We start from the raw sequence: 23,857 nt of genomic DNA, 5'->3' as shown, positions 1-23,857 counted from the left end.
AATTTAAATATAGGAGTTAGTTAGCGATATTCCCCAACCATCGGCCAAACATTATCATTCATATTAAGCCTCTGAGTGGTCATTTGGGAAGTGGCAGGCAAGAGAGGAACATCCATTTGTAACACTTGAATGGAATTTGGAAGTTTTAACCAGTAAAGCCCTTTAGAATTAAGATAACAAAGCTGGTGGGAGGCAGAGGCAGGCAGCTCTTTGTGAGTTCCAGGCCAGCCTGGTCTACAGTGAGTTCCAGAACAGACTCCAAACAACACACACATACCAAACACACACAATACCCTGCTAGAAAATAAACAAACAGATGAGAAAAGATGACAGGCAAAGGAGGGAAAAGAGGAACAGGGCAGTGAACCTGGAGGTTGAACACTAGAAACTGGGCTGAGATAAGCTCACTGGTTAAGGTGCTTATCTAGCAGCATGAAGCAAAGTACATAAATCACCTGGTGGTGCACACATTTATCCCAGCACTCGGGGAAATGGAGGCAGGAGTATCGGTGTTCAGGCCCCTTTAGGCTAAGTGAGACTTCTGGCTCAAAGTAAAAGGTTTGACACAGGGTCTCACTGTAACCTTACATGGTCTGGAACACCCAGGTATCCTCCTGCTTCGGCTGAGATTACAGCCATGCCCATCTGGGAAAAGTATATTTGAGCTCCCTACAATTTGTAAAAATTTAAAATTCCAGGGCAGGCATGCTGGTGCATACCTTTAACCCCTCACTGGGGAGGCAGAGGCAGGCACAGGCCCTGAAACCAGCCTGGGCTACTAGCTCCGGATCCATGACAGCCAGGGTTGTACCCACACTGGTTGGTGGTGGTTTTTGTGTGTTTGTTTTTGCTTTGTTCCTAGGCTAAGTATAAAAAAGCAGCGCCATTAGCTGGAACTAGTTTTCCTGTTGTTTTCAGGTACTTAGCTGCTTGCTGTTTTTCCCTCACCAGGCTACAGAGCCAGAGAGGTTTTAGAGGAGACATATAAAGGCTCTTTCTTTCTCTTCTTTCTTTTTCCATTTAAAATTTATTCACTGCTTCTGACCAGGGACCTTCCATTCAATTTTTAAAGATTTTACGTTTGTGTGTTTGAGCACCACTTGTGTGTCTCATATCCAAGGAAGTCAGAAAAGGGTGCATCTCTGGATCTGGTGTTATGGGTGATTGTGAGCCACTGTGTTGGAGCTTGGAACTGAAACTTGATGAAGCATGCAAGACCCTAATTGGTCCCAATAATAAAAACGTGGGGTCAGAAATCTAGGGCAGAGCTGAAAGATCAGAAGTAAAGGGCCAGGCACAGTCACCTCTTAACTCTCAGACTCCCCAGACTGAAAAGAGCCAAGCTCCTGTCTCTGCCCAGCTTCAACTTCCTGTCTCCTGTCTGTACAGACATTTATACCACTATGGTTAATAAGTGGCTAGCTCTACCCTCTGATCTCAAGGTAGGGGCTGTAGTAGGGCCCCCGCTTATCAGTGTGCGTGGCCACGAGGAGCTGGCACCACAAGTATTCTGTGGTGGTTGTGGTGCCTGTGAGAGAATGGTGGTGGCAGCCTTTCCTTGGTTACCATAGGGAGTGCAGGCTCCTATTTTAGCTCAGCTGAAACCTGGGCCACCAGGCTGTGTGACGTGACTCTAAATGGTCTGCATGTGGAGGAAGTGTCATTGATATGTGTGTTCTTCAACACTTACAGTGTGGCATCCGGGCCAGCAGAGTGTGTGTGCCCAAGGTGGTTGACCGCAGGAGGGGGCAGTGGGCCTCTAGCCAGTCAGGCATCCTGCTGCTGCTGAGCCTGCCCATCAAAGTCTCTTCCATGCAGGAGGAGACCAAGGCCAAGGAGGAGGAAGGTGTTCCTGATGAGGAGGGCTGGGTGAAGGTGACCCGCAGGGGCCGCAGGCCTGTGCTCCCTCGAACAGAAGCGGCCAGCCTGCGTGTTCTGGAGAGGGAGAAGAGGAAGCGTGCCCGCAAGGAGCTGCTCAACTTCTATGCCTGGCAGCACCGAGAGACCAAGATGGAACGTAAGGCACAGCTGAGGGCACCCCACAGGCCTGGGGCAGGGAGTAGGGTGTCCTCAGGCACATCCTCTACAGGCTCAGGTCTGTGTCCCTGTCCACAGTGCCCCTACTGTTCCCCAGACATAGACAGTATTTGCCCAGGGGCAGAAGCACTTGGGGCAGAGATCTGTCAGCTCCCAACCAGAGGTGTCTGACTACAGAGGAAGAGGGCAGGATAGTGGGGTTGGGGGGATTAGGGCAGCCTGCTTGAGTGTCCCACATGGGAGGACATGCTCTTGCTGCTGTCAGCACGCATGCTGCTCACTGGACTCTTCTGTGGGCCCCTGTCCTCCCCCCGAGCATGGGGTGCACTCAGCAGCTGCCTTCAGACCCCAGTTTTGTTGGCACTGACACCTGCCTCACTGTCCCCCACACCTCACACGCTCCTGCCCTGTCCTAGATCCCAAGCCGACCTTACAGATGCAGGTGCCACCTTGGACTTGGGGCACTTGGCGATTGTTTACCTGCTGATTCTGGGGCCCCCAGGACAAGGCTTCATCTAGGGGAAGGGGTCCCTGGGACTGCTGCTTCTCAGGGAGCAGAAGAATGGTTAGGAGTCCGGCTTTCTCTGGGCCTCTCTTCTCCCTGGTACATTTTCTTCTCAAAACCTCACACTTTATCCTCCCTGCTCAGCCTGTAGAGTGGCTGCAGTTAAGGGTGCAGTTCTGTGTCCTGGGAAGATCCTAATTGACCCAGAGCACAGCAGGAGTAGAGGGGGTATGGGGTGGGGAAGGAGCATGTGCAGAGCTGCCCTGAGACATGAGGGATGGAGTCCCCTTCAGTGGGTACCAGGCAGTTAATGCACAGGTACTCTGTGTGACCCCTCCTGTGTCCCTTCAACCCCCAGATCTAGCACAGCTGCACAATAAGTATGAGGAGGACAAGCAGAGGATTGAACCAATGCGTGCCCAACGCAAATTCCGGCCCTACTGAGCTGTTTTGTCTCTGGAGAGCAGGCTTTGAGAACACAACTACCAGCAGGACTTCTCCCTAGGGACTGTGCTTTGGGAAGCAGATCACAGGCCAAGGAACTGCCTCTGTGTCCCCAGCTCTGTCCCTGTACCCACAGGCTGAGATGCAGGCCATAGCAGGACTTGGCCTTCAGAGAGCTGGCCCTTCCTCCTCCAGCCTGTAAAGACACACCTGGGAAAGCTGACTGAGCATCTGCTCCCACACTTTGCCCTCTATAAAGCCCCTCCCCGAAACAGAGCCATTTGGAATGCAGTGAAGATGGGAGAGGATTTTATTGCCACACTGAGTGGTACCAGGACCAGCTCCAGGGACCCCTCCCCAGTCCTGGCCGTGATTGTCACCAGCTCACCTGTCCCCTTCTTGAAGTCAGATATTAAAGATCAGAAACATTTACCCCTGCCCCAAGCTCTGACACAGGATTCTCTGCTGCCTCTCTTGGTCTTCAAGCCCAGTGAGACCCACCCACCTTTGTGTGGGCTGAGGGGGCTGGAGAGAAAGTGTGACCAAGCTCCAAAGACAGAGCTACAGCATCAAAGCTGTCCTGGGTTGGCTCTGGAGGAAGGAGCTGACAAGTCCAGCCACAAGGTGGTGATCGTTCATGTGGATGTAGTGATTGCCTGGGACTTCCACATACTGGAACCGCTGTTGAAAGGGGCAGGAGGTGAGATGCTGCCCACTCAGCACACTCTCCCAAAGATGACTGCCTCCAAGTGGGTCAGGGACAACCTCTGTTCCCAGCAGCCTGGGGATATGGAGGCCCTTCCAGGAATGTAGGCATCTGAGCTGTGACTACAGTGCTGAACAGAGGAGTCACAGTCAGGGTCTCTGGCAGTTTTGATGGAGATGAAGCATTGTCATCGCCATGAAAGCCAGGGTTCAGGACAGCTCCCACTGCAGAAGGCCCTGAATAGGTGACCCCCTTCCTGGTAGCATGCCCGGGCTGTGTGCAAAGGACACAGGCCCAGGTGATTTAAGTGGATGATGACTACACACACCTCTAATTCCAGGACTGGCCTCCCCTTCCCCATGGCCATCACACTTGCTAATGTGCTGGTTCCAGGATGAGTGAAGGCAAGTGCAGGGCTGCCTGTAAGAGGTGGGCCCCACAGAAGGCCTGGCCAGGGGTTAGGTTCATGAACTCTGTGTGTCCCAGGTGTGGGTAGTGGTTATGGAGTGGTTTGGTTCTAACTTGGGAATGAAAATCCAATTCCGATGACATAGGGTTCAAAGGAGAAGACATGCCCATCCTGTCATCTTCCCATGGCACACACCTTACCTCTTTTAGGATGGTTCTTAGTGTGTCCACCATGATGAGCAGGGGCTTCATCTCATCGTTGGCTTCTCTCAGATCATAGTACCCCTGTGTTGCGCTGGAAGCAAGAAGTTGGGGTGTCTCTCATTGCTGAATCTCAACAGAGCCCAAGCCTGGGCTGCCTCCCTTTTTGTGAGCCTAGATTGACGCTGAAGTTCAGTCATTTAGTGCCAGCTTCTTCTTAGTGCTGGTACCAGGGGAGCACAATCAGAGTTCCTGCTGGGAAGTAGCTTCCAGTACTGTGCAAAGTGGGGGCCCACAAGCTGAGCTCAGAGCTGAACTGGCTCTCAAGGCCAGGCTTTTCTTTAAAATACAACCTCTGGAGGAGTAATGTACATATCACAACCCTCCCCCCTGTTTGAAGCACAGTGTAGCCTGGGTTGGCCTCAAACTTGTCACAGCCTTGCCATGCTCTCCCTAGTTCTGAATTGCCGGTGTGAGACACCATGCCCAGCCAGCTCCTTTTAGTTCCCATTTGCCAAAACTTCTAACAGTTTTAACATGCTCAACTCCACAACAGGTTAAAAATTTTACTTAAAAAAGGTATTAGTTAAACTTTGAAACTTTCTAGTACCAGCCAATAGTAGAGTCTCAAATTTCCTCCTATTTTCCTGCTGTTGTCCCACCACCAAGCATCAAGGGAAGGATAAGGATAGACTCTAACTGTGTGTTGCTAGGTGAGGAAAACTTCACATTTCCCAATGTGAACACAATCATGTGATGTCTGTCACCCCATTGGTCTTCAGGCATAATTTGGCTGATCTGGTTGGGGCATGAACCCTCCTGCATCTCTCCAATTGCATCCTTCTTGATGCTGTGTCCTCAAACAGGACAATCTTCCTTAATAGAGTGGGACTTAACAAGCTCCCAAGATTGCCTGTGCCCTTTCTGTGATGTGCATTCTGCTTCATCAGCATGAGAAACTGGAATCATAAGCACTTTCCCGAAAGATCTGATGATCTGTGCAACAATCCTCACTCCTTCACCCTTCTTCCCTGCAGTCCTCACCCCTGCCCCCTGTTGCCCTGCAATCCTCATGCCTTTCCCCTGTCCCCAGGCTTCCCCTTGCTTTGCTTTCCTCCTCCCAGCTCCGGTTGACATAGATTCTTCCTGAGAAAGGTTGAGTGGACTATGGTGTGGTGTCACCCTGGGAGATCTGACACCTTGTGCCACATTCCCTCGACTGTTCCTGGTCTCTGGGTCATTAAGGGTGATTGTTCTAGACTCACATGATCATCAGCACATTGGCCCGCAGGTGTCTGATAAAGTGCACAAGCATCTCCTTGTTCACGAAGTCCAAGCTGTGTTCTGGCTGCAGAAACAAAACCAGGGGAAATCCTTGCTACCAAGTCCCATGTGCACCTGAGTGAGTCCTCCATACTGTGCCTCCACCCAGCCCTCCCTGCTGTCCTTGCTGTTTAGCATGGCTATGCTGCAGTGCCCAAAACGGAGGTTGCAGCCCTGGGCAGCTACTGATGGACACTGCAGCCTCCCTAGGAGAAATGATACAGTTAATAAAGGTACATAATGATGTCAGTACAGCTGGCGGTCAGTGGCAGAGGGCCTGGATGTTCTGCACTGGGCCCTGGGGAGTATCTGATACCCAGTCTAATACACATCATGAAACATTCACTCCTGGCGTGGACAAATGTCTCTGTAGAGTCCTCGTGACAAGACTTGAACCAATCCTAAGACTTCTCATTTCAAACAACTGGGCATGTTGTGACATTCCTACAATGTCACCCTCAAGAGGCAGAGGGGGCTTGGAGGATCTTTGGAGTGTGCTGGCCACCAGCTTAGCCTCTCTGGAAAGTTAGAGACCATCTCAAAAAATAGATACTAAATGGCTGTGAGGAGTGTGGCTGGGAACTACACCTGACGTTGACCTCTGACCTGCACATGCCCATTGCACGTGCTCACACAGACACACACAGCAAAGTCACTCCTTGTCCTGCTCCTCAGATTAAGAGCACCATGGGTACCTTCTCTAAACAAAGGTTTCCACATCAGCTCTGAGCCTCCAGTGTCTCATCTATTCTCACACAGAGCATCTGCCTGAGATCTGTGGCAAAGCTGCCTCCCAGGGAGGGCAGCTTCTGTGACCTCACTGACAACAAGTGTGGTGGGCAGCGATGGGCACAGCTCTCAACCCTGGCCACAGCCAGCAGCTAACAGGAGGTGGCATCACGCTCAGTCAGGAGGGGACTCGGGCCTTGGCCTCTAATCTCCCTCCTTTTCCTCATGAACTGGAACTGTCTGGCTCAAGGCTACAATGAGGCCTGAACCTTAACTTAAAGTTGTGCCAGGCAAGGAGTAGGGGATGCTGTGTTTGCCCATGCTTGGAGACCTGAAGCTTTTCTGAGTGTCTATGGCAGCTTATGTCTTCTGTGTGCTGACCACGGTGAGGCCCCCTGCCTGTCCCCTTTAGTCAGCTGCCTGTCCCGCTAAATGTGTCCTAACTTCTGGTTTTAATTATTTGTTTGTTTATTGATTTTGTGGTTTTTCAAAACAGGGGTTCTTTGTGTAAGAATCCTGTCTGTGCTGGAACTCACTTTGGAGGCCAGGCTGGCCTGAAACTCACAGAAATCCACCTGACTCCTCCTCCTAAGCGCTGGGAGTATAGGTGCGTGAAACCATGGCACGGTTTTCTCCTTCTTTCCTTTCTTTCCTTTTTTCTTTGTTTTTAAATTTAACTTCTGCCAATTTTATTTCCTAACCATATAGCTGGTTTTTTTTTTTTTTTTTGTAATAAGATTAAGCCAAGAGGAAAGTCCAAGGAACTCAGAGCTCTGAGGCATTTTGCATAGGACACAGGATGTGAGAACTGGACCCAGGTCAATGTGCTCTGCTGATCCTGATCCCACTGGAGTCCTCTTCAAGGGGAGACTGGCTATGTTCTCTAACCCTGTTGCTCCAGTACCAGCTTCCTTCACTGCAACTGTGTGAATGCATGCACAAATGGATGACAGACATAAATGGGAGAAAGGGATCTGTGGATGTAGCTCATTGGTATAACACATGCCTCGTGTGTACAAGGTCTATTCTGTACACCTGTCTTCCCTGTACTTGACAGACAGATTGGGGAAGACATAGAACACTTGTGCATCATTGGTGGGAAGATAAAGCAGTGCAGCCTCTGGAGACAACAGTTTAGCAACTTCTAAAAGATCAGTCACAAGTTACCCTGGGCCCCAGCAATTCTTTTCCAGCATATCCAAGTTCAGGAAACAAGGACTCAGACACTTCTAACTTATACTACAGTAACTTTGTTTTCAATTGCCAAAACGAAACCCCAATGTCTATCGTCAGAGGGCTAGACATGGAAAAGGTGGTGTGGGGCCAGAAAGATGGCTCAGTGGATAAACGCATGCTCCAAGCTGACTGAGTGTGAGCCATGACACTCATATGAAGGGAGGACACACTCCCAAGAGTTGTCCTGACTTCTACAGTGACATACCTGGCCCTTGCTCATACACTCACACACACAGACAAATAATATTAAATAAATGATAAATAGATGTCAAATAGATGTTTTAAAAAAAAAATCCTCCCAGAGACTTCCTTGCTTCTTTCTCAGCATCAGGGGATTACAGTCCCCAGGTTGGAACAGCTAGTCTTTAGTGTCACACGGGTGTGAAAGTGCATGTGTGTTTCACATGGAAGGATCTGGAAAGCATGATGCTAGGGAGAAGAAGCCAGGCACAGAAGGATAAGCATAGGTACCTCATGAGAGTAGAATCAAACAGTGGATTTCACAGTTATAGAAAAGTAAATTAGGAGTTGCTGGAGAGACTGGGCAGGACTTAGTGTTTTAATGGGTTCAGTGTTTACTGAGGGTGACAGAGGCTGGGTTATAGGTGTTGGGGACAGTTCCACAAAACAATATATTTAATACTACCCCGGCATCTACAATGGGGGCTCTCTCTTCTGTATCTCTGCTATGTATCCTGAAGGAAGCTGGAAGACAGTGGCACTTACCATAGCCAGCCTCCGGTCCCTGTTCAGCACCACACCTGGGGAAAGCACAAAGCATGGTGGCTTCAGTGACAACTGTTACAGGAAGGGACTCACCTGGCTTCCCAGGGAAGTCCCAGTCTTTTCACACAGTGCTCCCATCTGGGCTGGCAAAAGCCACCCTGTCATCAGGCAGCCCTGTCCTTCTGTCCTGGGATTCTTCTAGAGCACAGCATAGCATGGTCAAGGCTATCTGACCACAGCACATGGGCATCTGCTCAGACCCCAAGGGACAGCGAAGGATGATGATGGAGACAATCAGGTTCTCTCATCCTTCCCTCTCTTTCTGTTGTTTGTAGACAGCATCTCACTATGTGCCCCTTGATGGCCCGGAACTCACTCTGTACACCAGGCTTGCCTCAACTCACAGAGATCTGCCTGTCTCTGCCTCCAAGATTAAAGACACTGGCTGCACTCTAGTCTCCAACTCTCATCTCAGAGAAAGAGACTGTTCATTTGGTTGTTTAAACACTAGAAAACAGGGAGTAATGGAGACCCCTGGTATCCTTGTCAGACTTGGTCCCTACCATGTTTGATGGATAACTCTACCCAACTAGAAAGGTTTAGCCATGCCCTACCCTCTGCCACATCCATGATTTCCAGAGAACTGTGTTCAGGAGTGTGTGTGGTGGGCAGAGCAGCCTCAGCTGTCATGTAGGAACTCACAAGCCTTGGAAGTTTCCACGAGCTGTCAGGGAATGGAAAAGCCAACTGTGGGGACCTGCTCCAACAAGGTAAAATGGAAGGGTTACAAGACTCAGGGTTGGGAGAGACCTGCCTACAAGTGGAGTTGAGGTCAGAGAACTGAACCCTATAGATTATCTTCTGAGCTCCACATTGGTTCATGGCTTGCTCACGTGTCCAAGCATGCACACACACATGTAGGGAGCAGAGGGAAGCCTGAGTGGATGAGGTCCTGAGTAAATGTGTGCTGTTGACAGGGGCATGACCATTTTTCAAGGAGCCAGAGCCTCAGACCCATGGAGGAAAGGCACAGTGTCCGCACCAAGTTCCCCTAAGACTCAAGGGAAATGGCACAGCCTTGCTCTGGTCTCACTGTGGATATTGACAGTATGTGCAGGAACTGCTCACCATAACTCCCACTTTGCCCCTGGTATATACAGCCTGAATACAGTTCCCCACAGAGATCGCTCCTGTCAGACTAGTTAAACCTGCCTCCTGGATTCAGAAGTTCCAGAAGGCCCTTGTCCTTGTTTATCTGTGTGAGAATGGAGGAGAATGGAGAGAGGGAGGGGTAAGGAGACAGAGAGCAGGAGCTAGAGGCCCAAAACAATGCATTCCAAACACTGTATCCAGAGAGCCAGCAGGATCTGAATCTACCTTCTCCTAAGCTAATTATGCTACAGAGGGGTGCTCCCACAACAGTGCTCCCACCCCTTGCCTGCTCCCCAGCACAGAGGATCACCTTCTCAGCAATGGCCACTGTCTCCTTAGTGACCACTCAGCATCTGTGCCCACATTTCAGGCAACTCAGGACTGTCAGATTCCCTGGTCTGCATGGGATAATGCCATTTCTGTACAAGCCATCTTTGTGGGGCACAAGAGCCTAGACCCTCACCTTCATAAGTGTGTAGGGAAGGGACAGGATCAGGGTAAACTCTGATAGATCTGAAAGGCAGTCTGCACCTGAACTCTCCAGGCCTGCTCCCTGTGGGCCACACTGTGCTCTTATATCCTAACCTACAGGGGCAATGTGTAGGCCAGATGGCCTCTTTCAGCATTTGGAATTCTAGCAACACAGGACCGGTTTGCCACATGACAACCTGTCTCTGCCAGGGGGTATCTTGGCTAAAGTGCTCAGCACTCCCTACTGCCCTCCTCTTGGCCAACAGGGTTCCACAACTTGCCCCAGGTAGGTTAAGGGATACATACTTCTTTTGGTTCTGCGGAAATTAATTTTCACAAGCCCAATTGAGCTGGACAGGCTGTGAGAGCAACATCCTATTGAACTTGTCTGTTTCCTAACACACTGCGGGGAGTCCCATTGTGACTAAGAGAGCACCAACAGGAACTGAATCCTGGTTTTTGTGCCAATCTGGGGCCCTATGTGTCTCATCACACCACCCCACACAAGCTTTTACCTCACCTGAGAGAGTCTCCAAGCCCCTGCTCCAGGGCTTTCCTCACTCACTCATGGTTTACTTCTGAGTTTGGTTAATGTGAACTTGACAGGCTTTGCAATCTCCATGGAAACAAACCTCTGGCTTGTCTCTGAGGAGTTTCTAGATGAGACTGAGGTGGGGGAGGTCCACCCTGACTCTGGGCAATTCTACCCTGTGGCCTGGGTTCAGTGACTGAACAACTGTGAACTGGGAATCAGCACTAATCTCTCCCTGCTTCCTTGCTGTGCTCACAATATGACCAGCTGCCCCCTGCTCCTGCCGCCATACCCATCCCTTCCAGGTGGACAGTTCCCTGTGACTGAGAGCCAAAACAAACCCTTACATCCTCTCTGCTTCAGCAACAGACATGTGCCTAATGCTTTGTTATCCCCTGTTTTCTTCCTAAGTTTACTTTTTCTGAAGGCTCCTCCGTGCCCAGGCCCAGGAGGTGTCTGCTCCACAGAGGCATTTGTAAGTGCTGCCCTCGGGAGCTGTGCCACCTCTACAGATGGCAGCTCCATTGAGACGGGGACACTGGCTCACTGGACACTGGACACTGGCCTTCATGGGGAATGCAACTCCCAGCTTGGTGAGGGTTTCTTGACAAAACATGGGAGAAGTAATGCAGAAGAGACTATCACCTGAGAGGCTGCCAGGGCCACGGCACCTACTCCCAAAGGCCCAGCAGGGCACCGCCATGACGGCCACCAAGTTTAGTGCCAATGGCTGCCAGCCTTCACACAGAGTGTGGTTTTCTACAACGCTTATGTGACCTTGTACGAGGCACTCGGCAATGTGCAGCCTCAGTTTCCCCTGCTCTCACAGGGCGTGTGAGAGGCAATGGAAGAGTCAAGGAAACACTTCAGGCACAAAGAACCAGCTTGGCCCATGAAGCCCCCCATGTCTTCCCTCAGTAATAAAGTCAGTGAGTCCTTACCTGTGCCCATCTTCCTGGTTCCTCTCTGTAGCAGGAGTTCCCCACACTCTTTATTCAAGTGGCTATTTTTATTCAGGAGCCTGGGGAGACAGAAAGACACTAAGGGAACCATGCCTTGATCAAGCCCGGGGGTTTTGGAAGAAAGGAAACCAGGCAGCTGGATGTGGTGTGCCCATCTTTAATTCCAGAGCTTAAGGAGGCTGAGGCAGAAAGATCTGAATTCAAGGCCAGTCATGGGTATATTATGAGTTCAAGGCCAGCCTGAATTATACCTAAATCCCTGGAAAAAGAACAAACAAACAACAGAAACGGCTAGGGATGTGGCTCAGGGGTAAAGTGCTTGAGGGCTTTGGTTCAAACTCCAGGAAGTATGGAAGTGAGGAGGAAGGGGAGATGGAGGGAAGGGAGGCTACATGAACTGTGTGTCCTTCTGAACCAGTGGGGTATTTGCTGCATCAGCGTGTCTGCCTGGTATTGTGTGTGTGTGTGTGTGTGTGTGTGTGTGTGTGTGTGTGTGTGTGTTCTTTCCTCTAGACAACAACAAAGGAGTGAATCCCTGTGCTACTGTGCAGAGTGCCAGATGCAGTGGTTACAAAGATGACCAGGGCATTCCCAGTCAGGCCAGGGGTGCAGAATTTAGAGGCTGACATTAACACAGGGCAGTGTGGGTTGTCCACGGTAGAAGCCACCAGACAGCTCCAGCAGGAGATGGGAGAGAACTGCAGGTAATTGTTCAGTAGGCTAAGGTTGGTAGCCAGAGGGCAGAGGTGAGCCAACAGAGCATGAACCTGAGGGGCAAGAAAGAGACCCCTGTAAAGCATGGTACGGAGGGGGCGGTGACAGCAAGGGGCTTCTGAGGAGTGTCCTGGAGGCCGGTGCTGAGTGCAAACCAGAGGGAAGGAAGACTGGGGAGAGGGGTAGGAGTGGGTGAATGACATTGTAAGGAGGGGAGGAAGCAGCAGGGGGAGTGGACAAGGCTCTACCTTCTCCCTGACTTGGAGAGTTTCCACCCAGGGCACAGCTGTCCCAGCCCTCCTCTGCCCTGCCCCTGCTGCCAGCACCCACCTCTGTAACAAGTCTTCCATGTTGGACACCCTCAAGGAATTCTGGGAAGCTTCCACTTGCAACATGTGTTCTATGTTCCTCTGTTTGTAGGTCAGGATATTCTCTGGTTCCTATGGATTTAGCAGAACTGATGAATACGGACCCCCTAAACCAGGGGTCCCAGCCCCTTCCTGGGTCCTGCCCCCTGTCCTCGGTGTCCCTCTGAGGGGAATCAGACCCTGGTAGTCATCCTGCTCATGGTGCTTTCTCATCCAGCACAGGCTTGCATGGCACAAAGACAGGGCAGTGCTTTGTTGAAGTGATACTACGTTTCCACTCAGGGCAGACTTTTTCACTGACTTCAATCAATGTTGTCATTGCTAGGCAAAGTAGATGGGCCTGAGATTCATCTGCGATACACCATGTCCCCATGCCAGAAGACCACAGGTTCAGGCCCTTGCGGGCTCACTGCCGCCCAGCACCACCCAGGAGAATGTCCCAAAGATCTATACTTGTTTCATCAGTGGGAAACTACAGAGACAAAAGGGCAAAGCCTGGTTACTGGGTTCCACAATAACCTATGAGCTAATGTTTCTTGCAATGGAAAATTACTGAGTGCTTCCAATGTACAGGGACTGGAGACATGGGGGTAAAAACTATTTCCAGCCAGGTAACGGAAGCACACTTTTAAACCCAGCACTTGGGAGGCAGCTGCAGGAGCATATCTATGAGATTGAGGCCACTCTGTTCTACAGAACTAGTTCCAAGAGAGCAAAGGCCACACAGAAAAACCTGTCTCAAAAAACAAACAAACAAAAAACAAATTCTAGTTAAGAGGTTAAGAGGTTGGGGCAGGAGGATTGCCAGGACTTCATGGCTAGACTTGTTTACAGAATGAGCTCCTGTCTCAAAAAAGACAGATAGAGTTCTTGTCCTTCAGGAAGGTGTGGCCACACTGTAAACGAGAAGATGTAAATGGACAGTGAAGTCCTCTGGAGGAAACTAACTCCCTTAGGGTCACACAGTAGGTAAAGGACAGAGCCTAGTCTCACATACAGAGTCAGTACTGGCTGTTGTGAATGCTGGTGGTGGTATTTTTCTATCAGCCACACTCACAGTGGGTTCCGTGTGCACAGCACAAAGGAATGGATTAGATGTTAGGGCAGGGAGCTTCCTGTGGCCCAGAACTTCCTCCACCCATGGCTGCCCCTTCATCCTCATTCTGAGTTTCACAGTCTATGCTGGATCCAGCCGCATTCTCCAGAATGCAGGCCACAGAGCAGGGCTTCCAAGAGTTCCCATGCCCTGCCCCTGACAATCTCAGGGTCACAAGCTTCAGAATGCTGCCCTCTAATTGTCCCCTTCTGCCACACTCTCATGCTTCCTTAATGTCCACAGGAGACAGAGCTGAAGGCAACCCCCCAAAGTCTGGGGACCCCATGACAGTCTCCAGGAAGCCTCTCCCTACATTACAGTCCAGGACAAGTGGCGTTGATTCCAGCAAGATCAGTTTGTCCACCATCTCGGGAAGATGCAGGCAAACTAGAAAGTGACAAGAGAGCCACAAGTGAGTGTGTGAAGGCAGAGGCCTCAGCAGAGCTGGAGCCTGCTGCTCCCAGGTGCGCTTCTCCCTGACCTAGCTGCAGACCGCAGCCAGCTTGGATGAGACACGCAGAAACTCCATAGGGAGCCATGCCCAGGACACAGTGGACACGTGAAGTTGCCTCTGACTAAGGGGTGCTGGCTACTGCATCCACTGCATGAAGGGGTTCTTCCTATCTTACCTCCTGCTGGTCTCCTCCCCATGCCCCCAGAAAGGTCCCAGGTGACCCCAGAAGAGCCAGGTACTCACCATGCCGGCCACAGTGCCACCTGCCAGGCAAGAGAACAGTACTGAAGTCTGTGTGTCCCCTCTCCAGCTCCAAATCCTCCCCCAGCTCTTTCCTGTGCTCTGTCCCTCCCCAGCGCCTCTCCCACCATGGGGTTGGGACTCAGCATATTCAACTAGGAGCCCCTACCTGGGCCACAAAGGTCCCTCCACCTGAAAACCTTGTAAGGCCACCCTGCACACTCCTCTGAGACCAGAGGCCCAGTCCCTAAGGTAAGTGCTTGAGGACTCCCTTCCTCCTTAGAAGGGCAGGGAAAGGTACCAGGTACCACTGTGTCAAATTTTCTCTCTCTCCTATAGCCCTCCAGAGAACCCAGGGCCAGTGTAAAGCTGACTCACCAAAACTGTGGCCCATGAAGGAAAACCGATTCCATTTAAATGCTGGAAAACACAAATTCAAAGAGAAAGTTTGCACAGTCCAGCCTTACTCTAAACTTTTTCCTGTTCCTGGCTTGGACTCCCTCCAAGTACCTGCAGCACCCCACCCAGGAGACCAGCTGAGGGGCTCAGCTCCACTGTGGGAAGCTCCTAGTGGAGGAAGCAAGCTCTTCTCAGTTGCTGGGAGAACTGGAGCCAGACCCCAGGTATCCACTGCCCAGCACTCCTGTCTCCCAGACACTGCATCTTACCTCCTAGGATGAGAGGGTTGTGGCAGAGTCACACACACACACACACACACACACACACACACACACACACTAACTCCTGCATGACTCCCACTCTGTCTCTTGCTCACCTGCTGCTACCCTTCTGACCTCACTCACAAAATGTAGGTGGTAATACGGGAGCCCTGGGCTGTAATGGGAGGAGAGCCCGTGACCTCCGAAATCCATGGCCACATAATGAAAGTCTGCAGCAGAGAGAGGAGGGAGAGGCAGGGGCTGCATGGCAGCTTCCACCCCTCCACAGTCCCTCAGCCCATAGCCCCACCTTGTGGAAGAAGAGGAATGAGTCTGTCAAAGGAGTTGGCATTGTCCAGCCAGCCATGCAGGCAGAGGACTGGAGGGTTCTTCTGGGAGCCCCAGACTTTGACAGCAATGTGGCCCCAAGGCACGGCCAGCCTCAACTCTGAGAACAGACCTGTAAGGTAGAAGCAGACATTTGCCCCTGCATCCATGAACCCAGGACTTCCTCAGACCCTCATCTGTGTATGCTCCAGCATGCATGGGCGTTCATGCTACCGGCCTATGTCCTGGCTCTGGACAGACAGACAGACTGCCAGATGCCCTGTGGAAGGAAAGACAACCGGGTCCCTTGGGTGACAGATATAGCTGAGTAGGGTTTTTGGATGTACCAATTGGTGTTGGACCAGAACAGGAAGGAGAAGGTTGAACCCTGCCACTTGGGGCTGTATGATCTTGGACTGGTTGCCTCAAACCTCTCCATCCTCAATCCTTTTCTGTTAACCTGGAGTAATATTTTACAGTACCTCTTTACTATGGTATCCTTTTAGGAACAACCATTGGTGTCTGAGAAACTTCAAGTATTAATGAACCCCATACAATGAATGGGACCAATGCTTTTTTTTTTTTTTTTTTTATCTCTGTCTTCATACAAACTAACTGCCCACATCCTGCCTGAGAAACAAGGAGATACAGAAGATGACCAAATTCTTTCAGAGATGATTTAAGTTAGACAGCGTGATTCCCAGACTCTAGCTTGGCCTACTCAAGTCAGGTGTGTCCCAGAGCTGACCTTTTCATTCTGCTGGCTCCAAAGTGCTACCCCCAATAGTGATATGCTCACTTCTCCCATCTAAGGGCTATCTGAACACAGCAGCCTTGTGGCTCATTTGGATCCCACGGACTGGCTCTCCTGAATCCAGGCACTGATGACCGGCCCTGGTCAGGCAGTGGGGAGGGCGGTGAGTGTCAGCTCCACCGGCTAGAGAAAGTGAGTGGGTGCTTGGGGGATCTCGCTGGGCCTCCCCCTTCCCACTCCGATCTAGGAGGCCCTGAGGGGCATTTTCACCCATTGCTGTGTCCCTGTGGCTGTCACTCCACGTCCAGATGGTCGCAGGAAGGACTTGAGGCTGGATCCTTTCTCATTGACTTTTCTTCCAGGTTTGGCCAGCCCTGCAGGTGACTCCTTTGTAGTCCCATTTCCACCCCCACATCCCACCTACTTGTGCCAGCCCTTCAGGTTGGCCCTACTCCACCCAGGCCCCACCTTCCTGAGGTCTCTGGCCAAGGAGATCCCCAAGGACTCTGGCACAGCCCAGCTCCTGGCTCAGGCTGACCTGCTAAGGTGGGTGTTGTGACAGAGCTGTGCTAGATAGAGTAGACAGGGCTCTGAAGGACACTTAGGTGGCAGGACATCTCCCTGGGCAGGTCCACACAGTACCAGGTGTTAAAACAGTCCCAAGTGGCCCCGTGAAGATCAATGAGCCCTGAGGATCCCCCTCTGCCTTCCAGAAGTGTAGTGACTGTGTTTCCATGGTGTTTTATGTGATCCATGTCTGCTGTGTCTGCAGCCCCTCAATTTCACCTGACAGTGTATTGAATGAATTAATGAATGTATTGTAATTGTGGGCTCTGTGGAATTTACTCCCAGGTAAGGAAAGATTCAACCCTGACATATCCACCCTGAAAGAAAACCCTAGGAACCCAAACCACAAAACACTCCCAAATGAGCAAATGCAAGCATCACAATTTACAGTAAATAAGAAATCCGCACCTCGTGCTCCCTTGAAAATTTTCAGGCCAACCTCTGGAGGGAACAGGAGGTGATCCCTGGCACAGAGGGGCTCACTGTCCTAACCAGTGAGCCACAGACCCAGACACTGAGGGAAATCATTGTGTGGAGTTCCCCAAAGGGGTGACAGGACAGACCCTGTGGATAGAGGACCACAGGCTGCAGGAGATAAGGGCGGCTGGGCAGAGCACTGTGTAGAGAAGGTTGAGACTGGGAAGTAGGGAGTCACAGCACTTGAGCCTGGACTTTTCTGAGTGAGTTGAGCCTGGGAAAGTTAGGAGCTGGGACAATGACAATTTTCTGTTCTGTTTGTTCTTTGAGACAGGGTTGGAACTTGCTATGTAGCTGGAAATGACTGTGAGCCTTCTGCCTCTTCCTCCACAATACTGGGGTCCCAGGCTTGCTTGGTTTATGCAAAGCAGGGGATCAAACCCAGGGTTAATGCATGCCAGGCACACAGGCTAGCAATCGAGCTACACCCCCAGCCCCATGAGAGCTTTTCTGTGCTGTACAAGCAGTGCTACCTATGAGTTGAGGAAATGGTTTCATTCCCTGTGGAAATGGATCTTTACTGAGTTATACAGGAGCACAGATCGTCGTGGTGCCTGCCAGGCAGGCTGGTGTCTTTGCCACAGACACTTGCACTTGGGCACCAGTCTCCAGCTGCCTGACTCCTGGGTTGGCATCTCCTGTACCTTTGACCTCAAAACTGCCTCGGGCCAACCAGATCCTTCAACAGACATGGCCTCAGCCGGCTGCTGTCTGTCCTGATGGCCAAGACGTCAGTCACCCTCCCTCGCTCCTTCCAGCCTCATCCTCATCCTCAGCTCTTCCTCACATTCCATTATTATCCAGTCTTTTTTCTTGCCTGCCTCTCCCCTTTCCATTCCTGTGATCCCCTTGGATTCAGTACTTATGGCCCTATAGCACAAACCACTTCCTGCCATGCCCTTCTGTGCTGATATTTTGTTTGTCATGTAAGAAATAGAACTCGCCTAAAGATCAGAGTGCAGAGCAGCCAAGAACTAGGTCTTATCTCTACTAAATCCTTAGACCAAAGGGGCAATCCTGTCCCTATGAATCCTCAGACTGAATGCCCTGAACTCCTGTCTCCTCCCATTTTGTATTCCTTTCTCTGCCCAGCCATATCACTCCTGTCTCACCTGCTAGTGCTAGGATTAAAGGTGTGTGATCCCAGGCTGGAGAGTTGAATCACTGGTTAAGAGTACTGGCTGCTCTTCTAAAGGACCAGGACTCAATTACCAATAACACATGGTAGTTCACAGCAGTCTGTAGCTTCAGTTGTGGGGCAAATGACATTTGCATGTAGATATACAAGCAAGCAAAACCCAGAGGACAATAAATAATATTTTTAAAAGGTGTGTGATCCCAAATACTGGGATCAAAGGTTTTAGCTCTTTTTCTCTTTTAGACTGACTGATTCAATCTCTTTTAGCCCAGGGTGGCCTTGAACTCACAAAAATTGTTCTGCCTGTGTCTACTGAGTGCTTGGATTAAAGGTGTGTGCTACTACTCCCTCACCTCTATTGCTAATTATATTTCCCAAATATACTCCATGTGGGTATCTTAAAAAAGGTGAACCAAGTTTCATCTCCCATAGCTGCATCAAAACAACAATGATAACTCATAAGAAGAGTGGGCAGCTACTGATGAACACTGTAGGTCACATGCATGGCAGGTGTGATATGCATGCTAGGATCAGGAGCCTCCCTAGGAGAAATGATACAGTTAATAAAGGTACATAATGATGTCAGTACAGCTGGCAGTCAGTGGCAGAGGGCCTGGATGTTCTGTACTGGGCCCTGGGGAGTATCTGATACCCAGTCTAATACACATCATGAAACATTCACTCCTGGCGTGGACAAATGTCTCTGTAGAGTCCTCGTGACAAGACTTGAACCAATCCTAAGACTTCTCATTTCAAACAACTGGGCATGTTGTGACATTCCTACAATGTCACCCTCAAGAGGCAGAGAGGGCTTGGAGGATCTTTGGAGTGTGCTGGCCACCAGCTTAGCCTCTCTGGAAAGTTAGAGACCATCTCAAAAAATAGATACTAAATGGCTGTGAGGAGTGTGGCTGGGAACTACACCTGACGTTGACCTCTGACCTGCACATGCCCATTGCACGTGCTCACACAGACACACACAGCAAAGTCACTCCTTGTCCTGCTCCTCAGATTAAGAGCACCATGGGTACCTTCTCTAAACAAAGGTTTCCACATCAGCTCTGAGCCTCCAGTGTCTCATCTGTTCTCACACAGAGCATCTGCCTGAGATCTGTGGCAAAGCTGCCTCCCAGGGAGGGCAGCTTCTGTGACCTCGCTGACAACAAGTGTGGTGGGCAGCGATGGGCACAGCTCTCAACCCTGGCCATGACGATCACCAAGTTTAGTGCCAATGGCTGCCAGCCTTCACACAGAGTGTGGTTTTCTACAACGCTTATGTGACCTTGTACGAGGCACTCGGCAATGTGCAGCCTCAGTTTCCCCTGCTCTCACAGGGCGTGTGAGAGGCAATGGAAGAGTTAAGGAAACACTTCAGGCACAAAGAACCAGCTTGGCCCATGAAGCCCCCCATGTCTTCCCTCAGTAATAAAGTCAGTGAGTCCTTACCTGTGCCCATCTTCCTGGTTCCTCTCTGTAGCAGGAGTTCCCCACACTCTTTATTCAAGTGGCTATTTTTATTCAGGAGCCTGGGGAGACAGAAAGACACTAAGGGAACCATGCCTTGATCAAGCCCGGGGGTTTTGGAAGAAAGGAAACCAGGCAGCTGGATGTGGTGTGCCCATCTTTAATTCCAGAGCTTAAGGAGGCTGAGGCAGAAAGATCTGAATTCAAGGCCAGTCATGGGTATATTATGAGTTCAAGGCCAGCCTGAATTATACCTAAATCCCTGGAAAAAGAACAAACAAACAACAGAAACGGCTAGGGATGTGGCTCAGGGGTAAAGTGCTTGAGGGCTTTGGTTCAAACTCCAGGAAGTATGGAAGTGAGGAGGAAGGGGAGATGGAGGGAAGGGAGGCTACATGAACTGTGTGTCCTTCTGAACCAGTGGGGTTTTTGCTGCATCAGCGTGTCTGCCTGGTATTCTGTGTGTGTGTGTGTGTGTGTTCTTTCCTCTAGACAACAACAAAGGAGTGAATCCCTGTGCTACTGTGCAGAGTGCCAGATGCAGTGGTTACAAAGATGACCAGGGCATTCCCAGTCAGGCCAGGGGTGCAGAATTTAGAGGCTGACATTAACACAGGGCAGTGTGGGTTGTCCACGGTAGAAGCCACCAGACAGCTCCAGCAGGAGATGGGAGAGAACTGCAGGTAATTGTTCAGTAGGCTAAGGTTGGTAGCCAGAGGGCAGAGGTGAGCCAACAGAGCATGAACCTGAGGGGCAAGAAAGAGACCCCTGTAAAGCATGGTACAGAGGGGCGGTGACAGCAAGGGGCTTCTGAGGAGTGTCCTGGAGGCCGGTGCTGAGTGCAAACCAGAGGGAAGGAAGACTGGGGAGAGGGGTAGGAGTGGGTGAATGACATTGTAAGGAGGGGAGGAAGCAGCATGGGGGAGTGGACAAGGCTCTACCTTCTCCCTGACTTGGAGAGTTTCCACCCAGGGCACAGCTGTCCCAGCCCTCCTCTGCCCTGCCCCTGCTGCCAGCACCCACCTCTGTAACAAGTCTTCCATGTTGGACACCCTCCAGGAATTCTGAGAAGCTTCCACTTGCAACATGTGTTCTATGTTCCTCTGTTTGTAGGTCAGCATGTTCTGTTTTTCCTACGGATTTAGCAGAACTGATGAATACGGACCCCCTAAACCAGGGGTCCCAGCCCCTTCCTGGGTCCTGCCCCTGCCCTCGGTGCCCCTCTGAGGGGAATCAGACCCTGGTAGTCATCCTGCTCATTGTGCTTTCTCATCCAGCACAGGCTTGCACGGCACAAAGACAGGGTAGTGCTTTGTAGAAGTGATACTACGTTTCCACTAAGGGTAGAGTATTTATTTGACTTCAACAATGTTGTCATTGCTAGTTGAGGTAGATGGGTCTGAAATTCCATCTGTCATACCACATGTCCCCAGTGGCGAAGACCATAGGTTCTTGTTTTTGGTGGCTCACTGCCACCCAGCAGCACTCAGGAGGATGTCCCAAGGCGAAGTACTTGTTTCATCTGTGGGACACTACAGAGACCAAAGGGCAAAGCCTGGGTATAGGGTTCCACACTAATCCATGCATTAATGTTTCTTGCAATGGAAAATTACTAAGTGTTTACAATGTACAGGGATTGGAGACATGGGGATAAAATACGATGTCCAGCCAGCCAGCTCTATCATACCTTTAATTCCAGCACTTGGCAGGCATCAGGAGGAGGATATCTATGAGTTTGAGGCCAGTATCATCTACAGACATTATTCCAATACAGCCATACAGACCAACCCTTTCTAAGTAAAACAGAAAACACACACACACACACACACCAACCAAAAAACAAGAACAGTAATCCACACAGTTATGTGGTTGGGGCAAGAGGATTGCCAGAAGTTCATGGCCAGACTTGACTACAGAATGAAATCCTACATCAAAAAAGACAGAATGAGTTGTTCTCTAGGAAGGTGTGGCCATTTTGTAAGATAGAAAAGTGAAGATGGAAGTTGACACACTGAAGTCCTCTGGAGGAAACTAACTCCCTTAGGGTCACACAGTAGGTAAAGGACAGAGCCTAGATTCACATACAGAGTCAGTACTGGCTGTTGTGAATGCTGGTGGTGGTATTTTTCTATCAGCCACACTCACAGTGGGTTCCGTGTGCACAGCACAAAGGAATGGATTAGATGTTAGGGCAGGGAGCTTCCTGTGGCCCAGAACTTCCTCCACCCATGGCTGCCCCTTCATCCTCATTCTGAGTTTCACAGTCTATGCTGGATCCACCCGCATTCTCCAGAATGCAGGCCACAGAGCAGGCCTTCCAAGAGTTCCCATGCCCTGCCCCTGACAATCTCAGGGTCACAAGCTTCAGAATGCTGCCCTCTAATTGTCCCCTTCTGCCACACTCTCATGCTTCCTTAATGTCCACAGGAGACAGAGCTGAAGGCAACCCCCCAAAGTCTGGGGACCCCATGACAGTCTCCAGGAAGCCTCTCCCTACATTACAGTCCAGGACAAGTGGCGTTGATTCCAGCAAGATCAGTTTGTCCACCATCTCGGGGAAGATGCAGGCAAACTAGAAAGTGACAAGAGAGCCACAAGTGAGTGTGTGAAGGCAGAGGCCTCAGCAGAGCTGGAGCCTGCTGCTCCCAGGTGCGCTTCTCCCTGACCTAGCTGCAGACCGCAGCCAGCTTGGATGAGACACGCAGAAACTCCATAGGGAGCCATGCCCAGGACACAGTGGACACGTGAAGTTGCCTCTGACTAAGGGGTGCTGGCTACTGCATCCACTGCATGAAGGGGTTCTTCCTATCTTACCTCCTGCTGGTCTCCTCCCCATGCCCCCAGAAAGGTCCCAGGTGACCCCAGAAGAGCCAGGTACTCACCATGCCGGCCACAGTGCCACCTGCCAGGCAAGAGAACAGTACTGAAGTCTGTGTGTCCCCTCTCCAGCTCCAAATCCTCCCCCAGCTCTTTCCTGTGCTCTGTCCCTCCCCAGCGCCTCTCCCACCATGGGGTTGGGACTCAGCATATTCAACTAGGAGCCCCTACCTGGGCCACAAAGGTCCCTCCACCTGAAAACCTTGTAAGGCCACCCTGCACACTCCTCTGAGACCAGAGGCCCAGTCCCTAAGGTAAGTGCTTGAGGACTCCCTTCCTCCTTAGAAGGGCAGGGAAAGGTACCAGGTACCACTGTGTCAAATTTTCTCTCTCTCCTATAGCCCTCCAGAGAACCCAGGGCCAGTGTAAAGCTGACTCACCAAAACTGTGGCCCAAGAGGGAGAACCGAGTCCATTTAACTGCTGAAAGACACAAATTCAAAGAGAATGTTTGCACAGTCCTGCCTTACTCTGAACTTTTTCCTGTTCCTGGCTTGGACTCCCTCCAAGTACCTGCAGCACCCCACCCAGGAGACCAGCTGAGGGGCTCAGCTCCACTGTGGGAAGCTCCTAGTGGAGGAAGCAAGCTCTTCTCAGTTGCTGGGAGATCTGGAGCCAGACCCCAGGTATCCACTGCCCAGCACTCCTGTCTCCCAGACACTGCATCTTACCTCCTTGGATGAGAGGGTTGTGGCAGAGGATACACACACACACACACACACACACACACACACACACACACACACACACTCACTCCTACATGACTCCCACTCTGTCTCTCGCTCACCTGCTGCTACCCTTCGGACCTCACTCACAAAATGTAGGTGGTAATACGGGAGCCCTGGGCTGTAATGGGAGGAGAGCCCGTGACCTCCGAAATCCATGGCCACATAATGAAAGTCTGCAGCAGAGAGAGGAGGGAGAGGCAGGGGCTGCATGGCAGCTTCCACCCCTCCACAGTCCCTCAGCCCATAGCCCCACCTTGTGGAAGAAGAGGAATGAGTCTGTCAAAGGAGTTGGCATTGTCCAGCCAGCCATGCAGGCAGAGGACTGGAGGGTTCTTCTGGGAGCCCCAGACTTTGACAGCAATGTGGCCCCAAGGCACAGCCAGCCTCAACTCTGAGAACAGACCTGTAAGGTAGAAGCAGACATTTGCCCCTGCATCCATGAACCCAGGACTTCCTCAGACCCTCATCTGTGTATGCTCCAGCATGCATGGGCGTTCGTGCTACCGGCCTATGTCCTGGCTCTGGACAGACAGATAGACTGCCAGATGCCCTGTGGAAGGAAA

At 51.0% G+C, this 23,857-nt stretch overlaps 1 protein-coding gene across 1 annotated transcript; it reads right to left on the bottom strand.

The window, feature by feature from the left end:
• Positions 1-3,320: 3,320 nt before the first annotated feature.
• LOC127225870 (serine hydrolase-like protein) lies at positions 3,321-23,743 on the bottom strand. Its single transcript, XM_051189494.1, has 11 exons — positions 23,548-23,743; positions 23,354-23,467; positions 22,948-22,989; positions 22,573-22,592; positions 22,188-22,262; positions 20,714-20,823; positions 19,673-19,752; positions 8,316-8,350; positions 5,567-5,649; positions 4,302-4,395; positions 3,321-3,667 (listed from the first exon to the last, which is right to left on the bottom strand). The coding sequence occupies exons 1-11, from the start codon at positions 23,732-23,734 to the stop codon at positions 3,548-3,550; spliced, it is 960 nt and encodes a 319-aa protein (XP_051045451.1). The 5' UTR covers positions 23,735-23,743; the 3' UTR covers positions 3,321-3,547.
• Between the last annotated feature and the right edge of the window lie 114 nt (positions 23,744-23,857).

Source organism: Phodopus roborovskii, unplaced genomic scaffold (genome assembly GCF_943737965.1).
Source record: "Phodopus roborovskii unplaced genomic scaffold, PHOROB, whole genome shotgun sequence".
In the NCBI taxonomy this organism is placed as follows: domain Eukaryota; kingdom Metazoa; phylum Chordata; class Mammalia; order Rodentia; family Cricetidae; genus Phodopus; species Phodopus roborovskii.
Note: the sequence above shows the minus strand (reverse complement) of the source record. Positions and strands in the feature narration are given on the sequence as shown.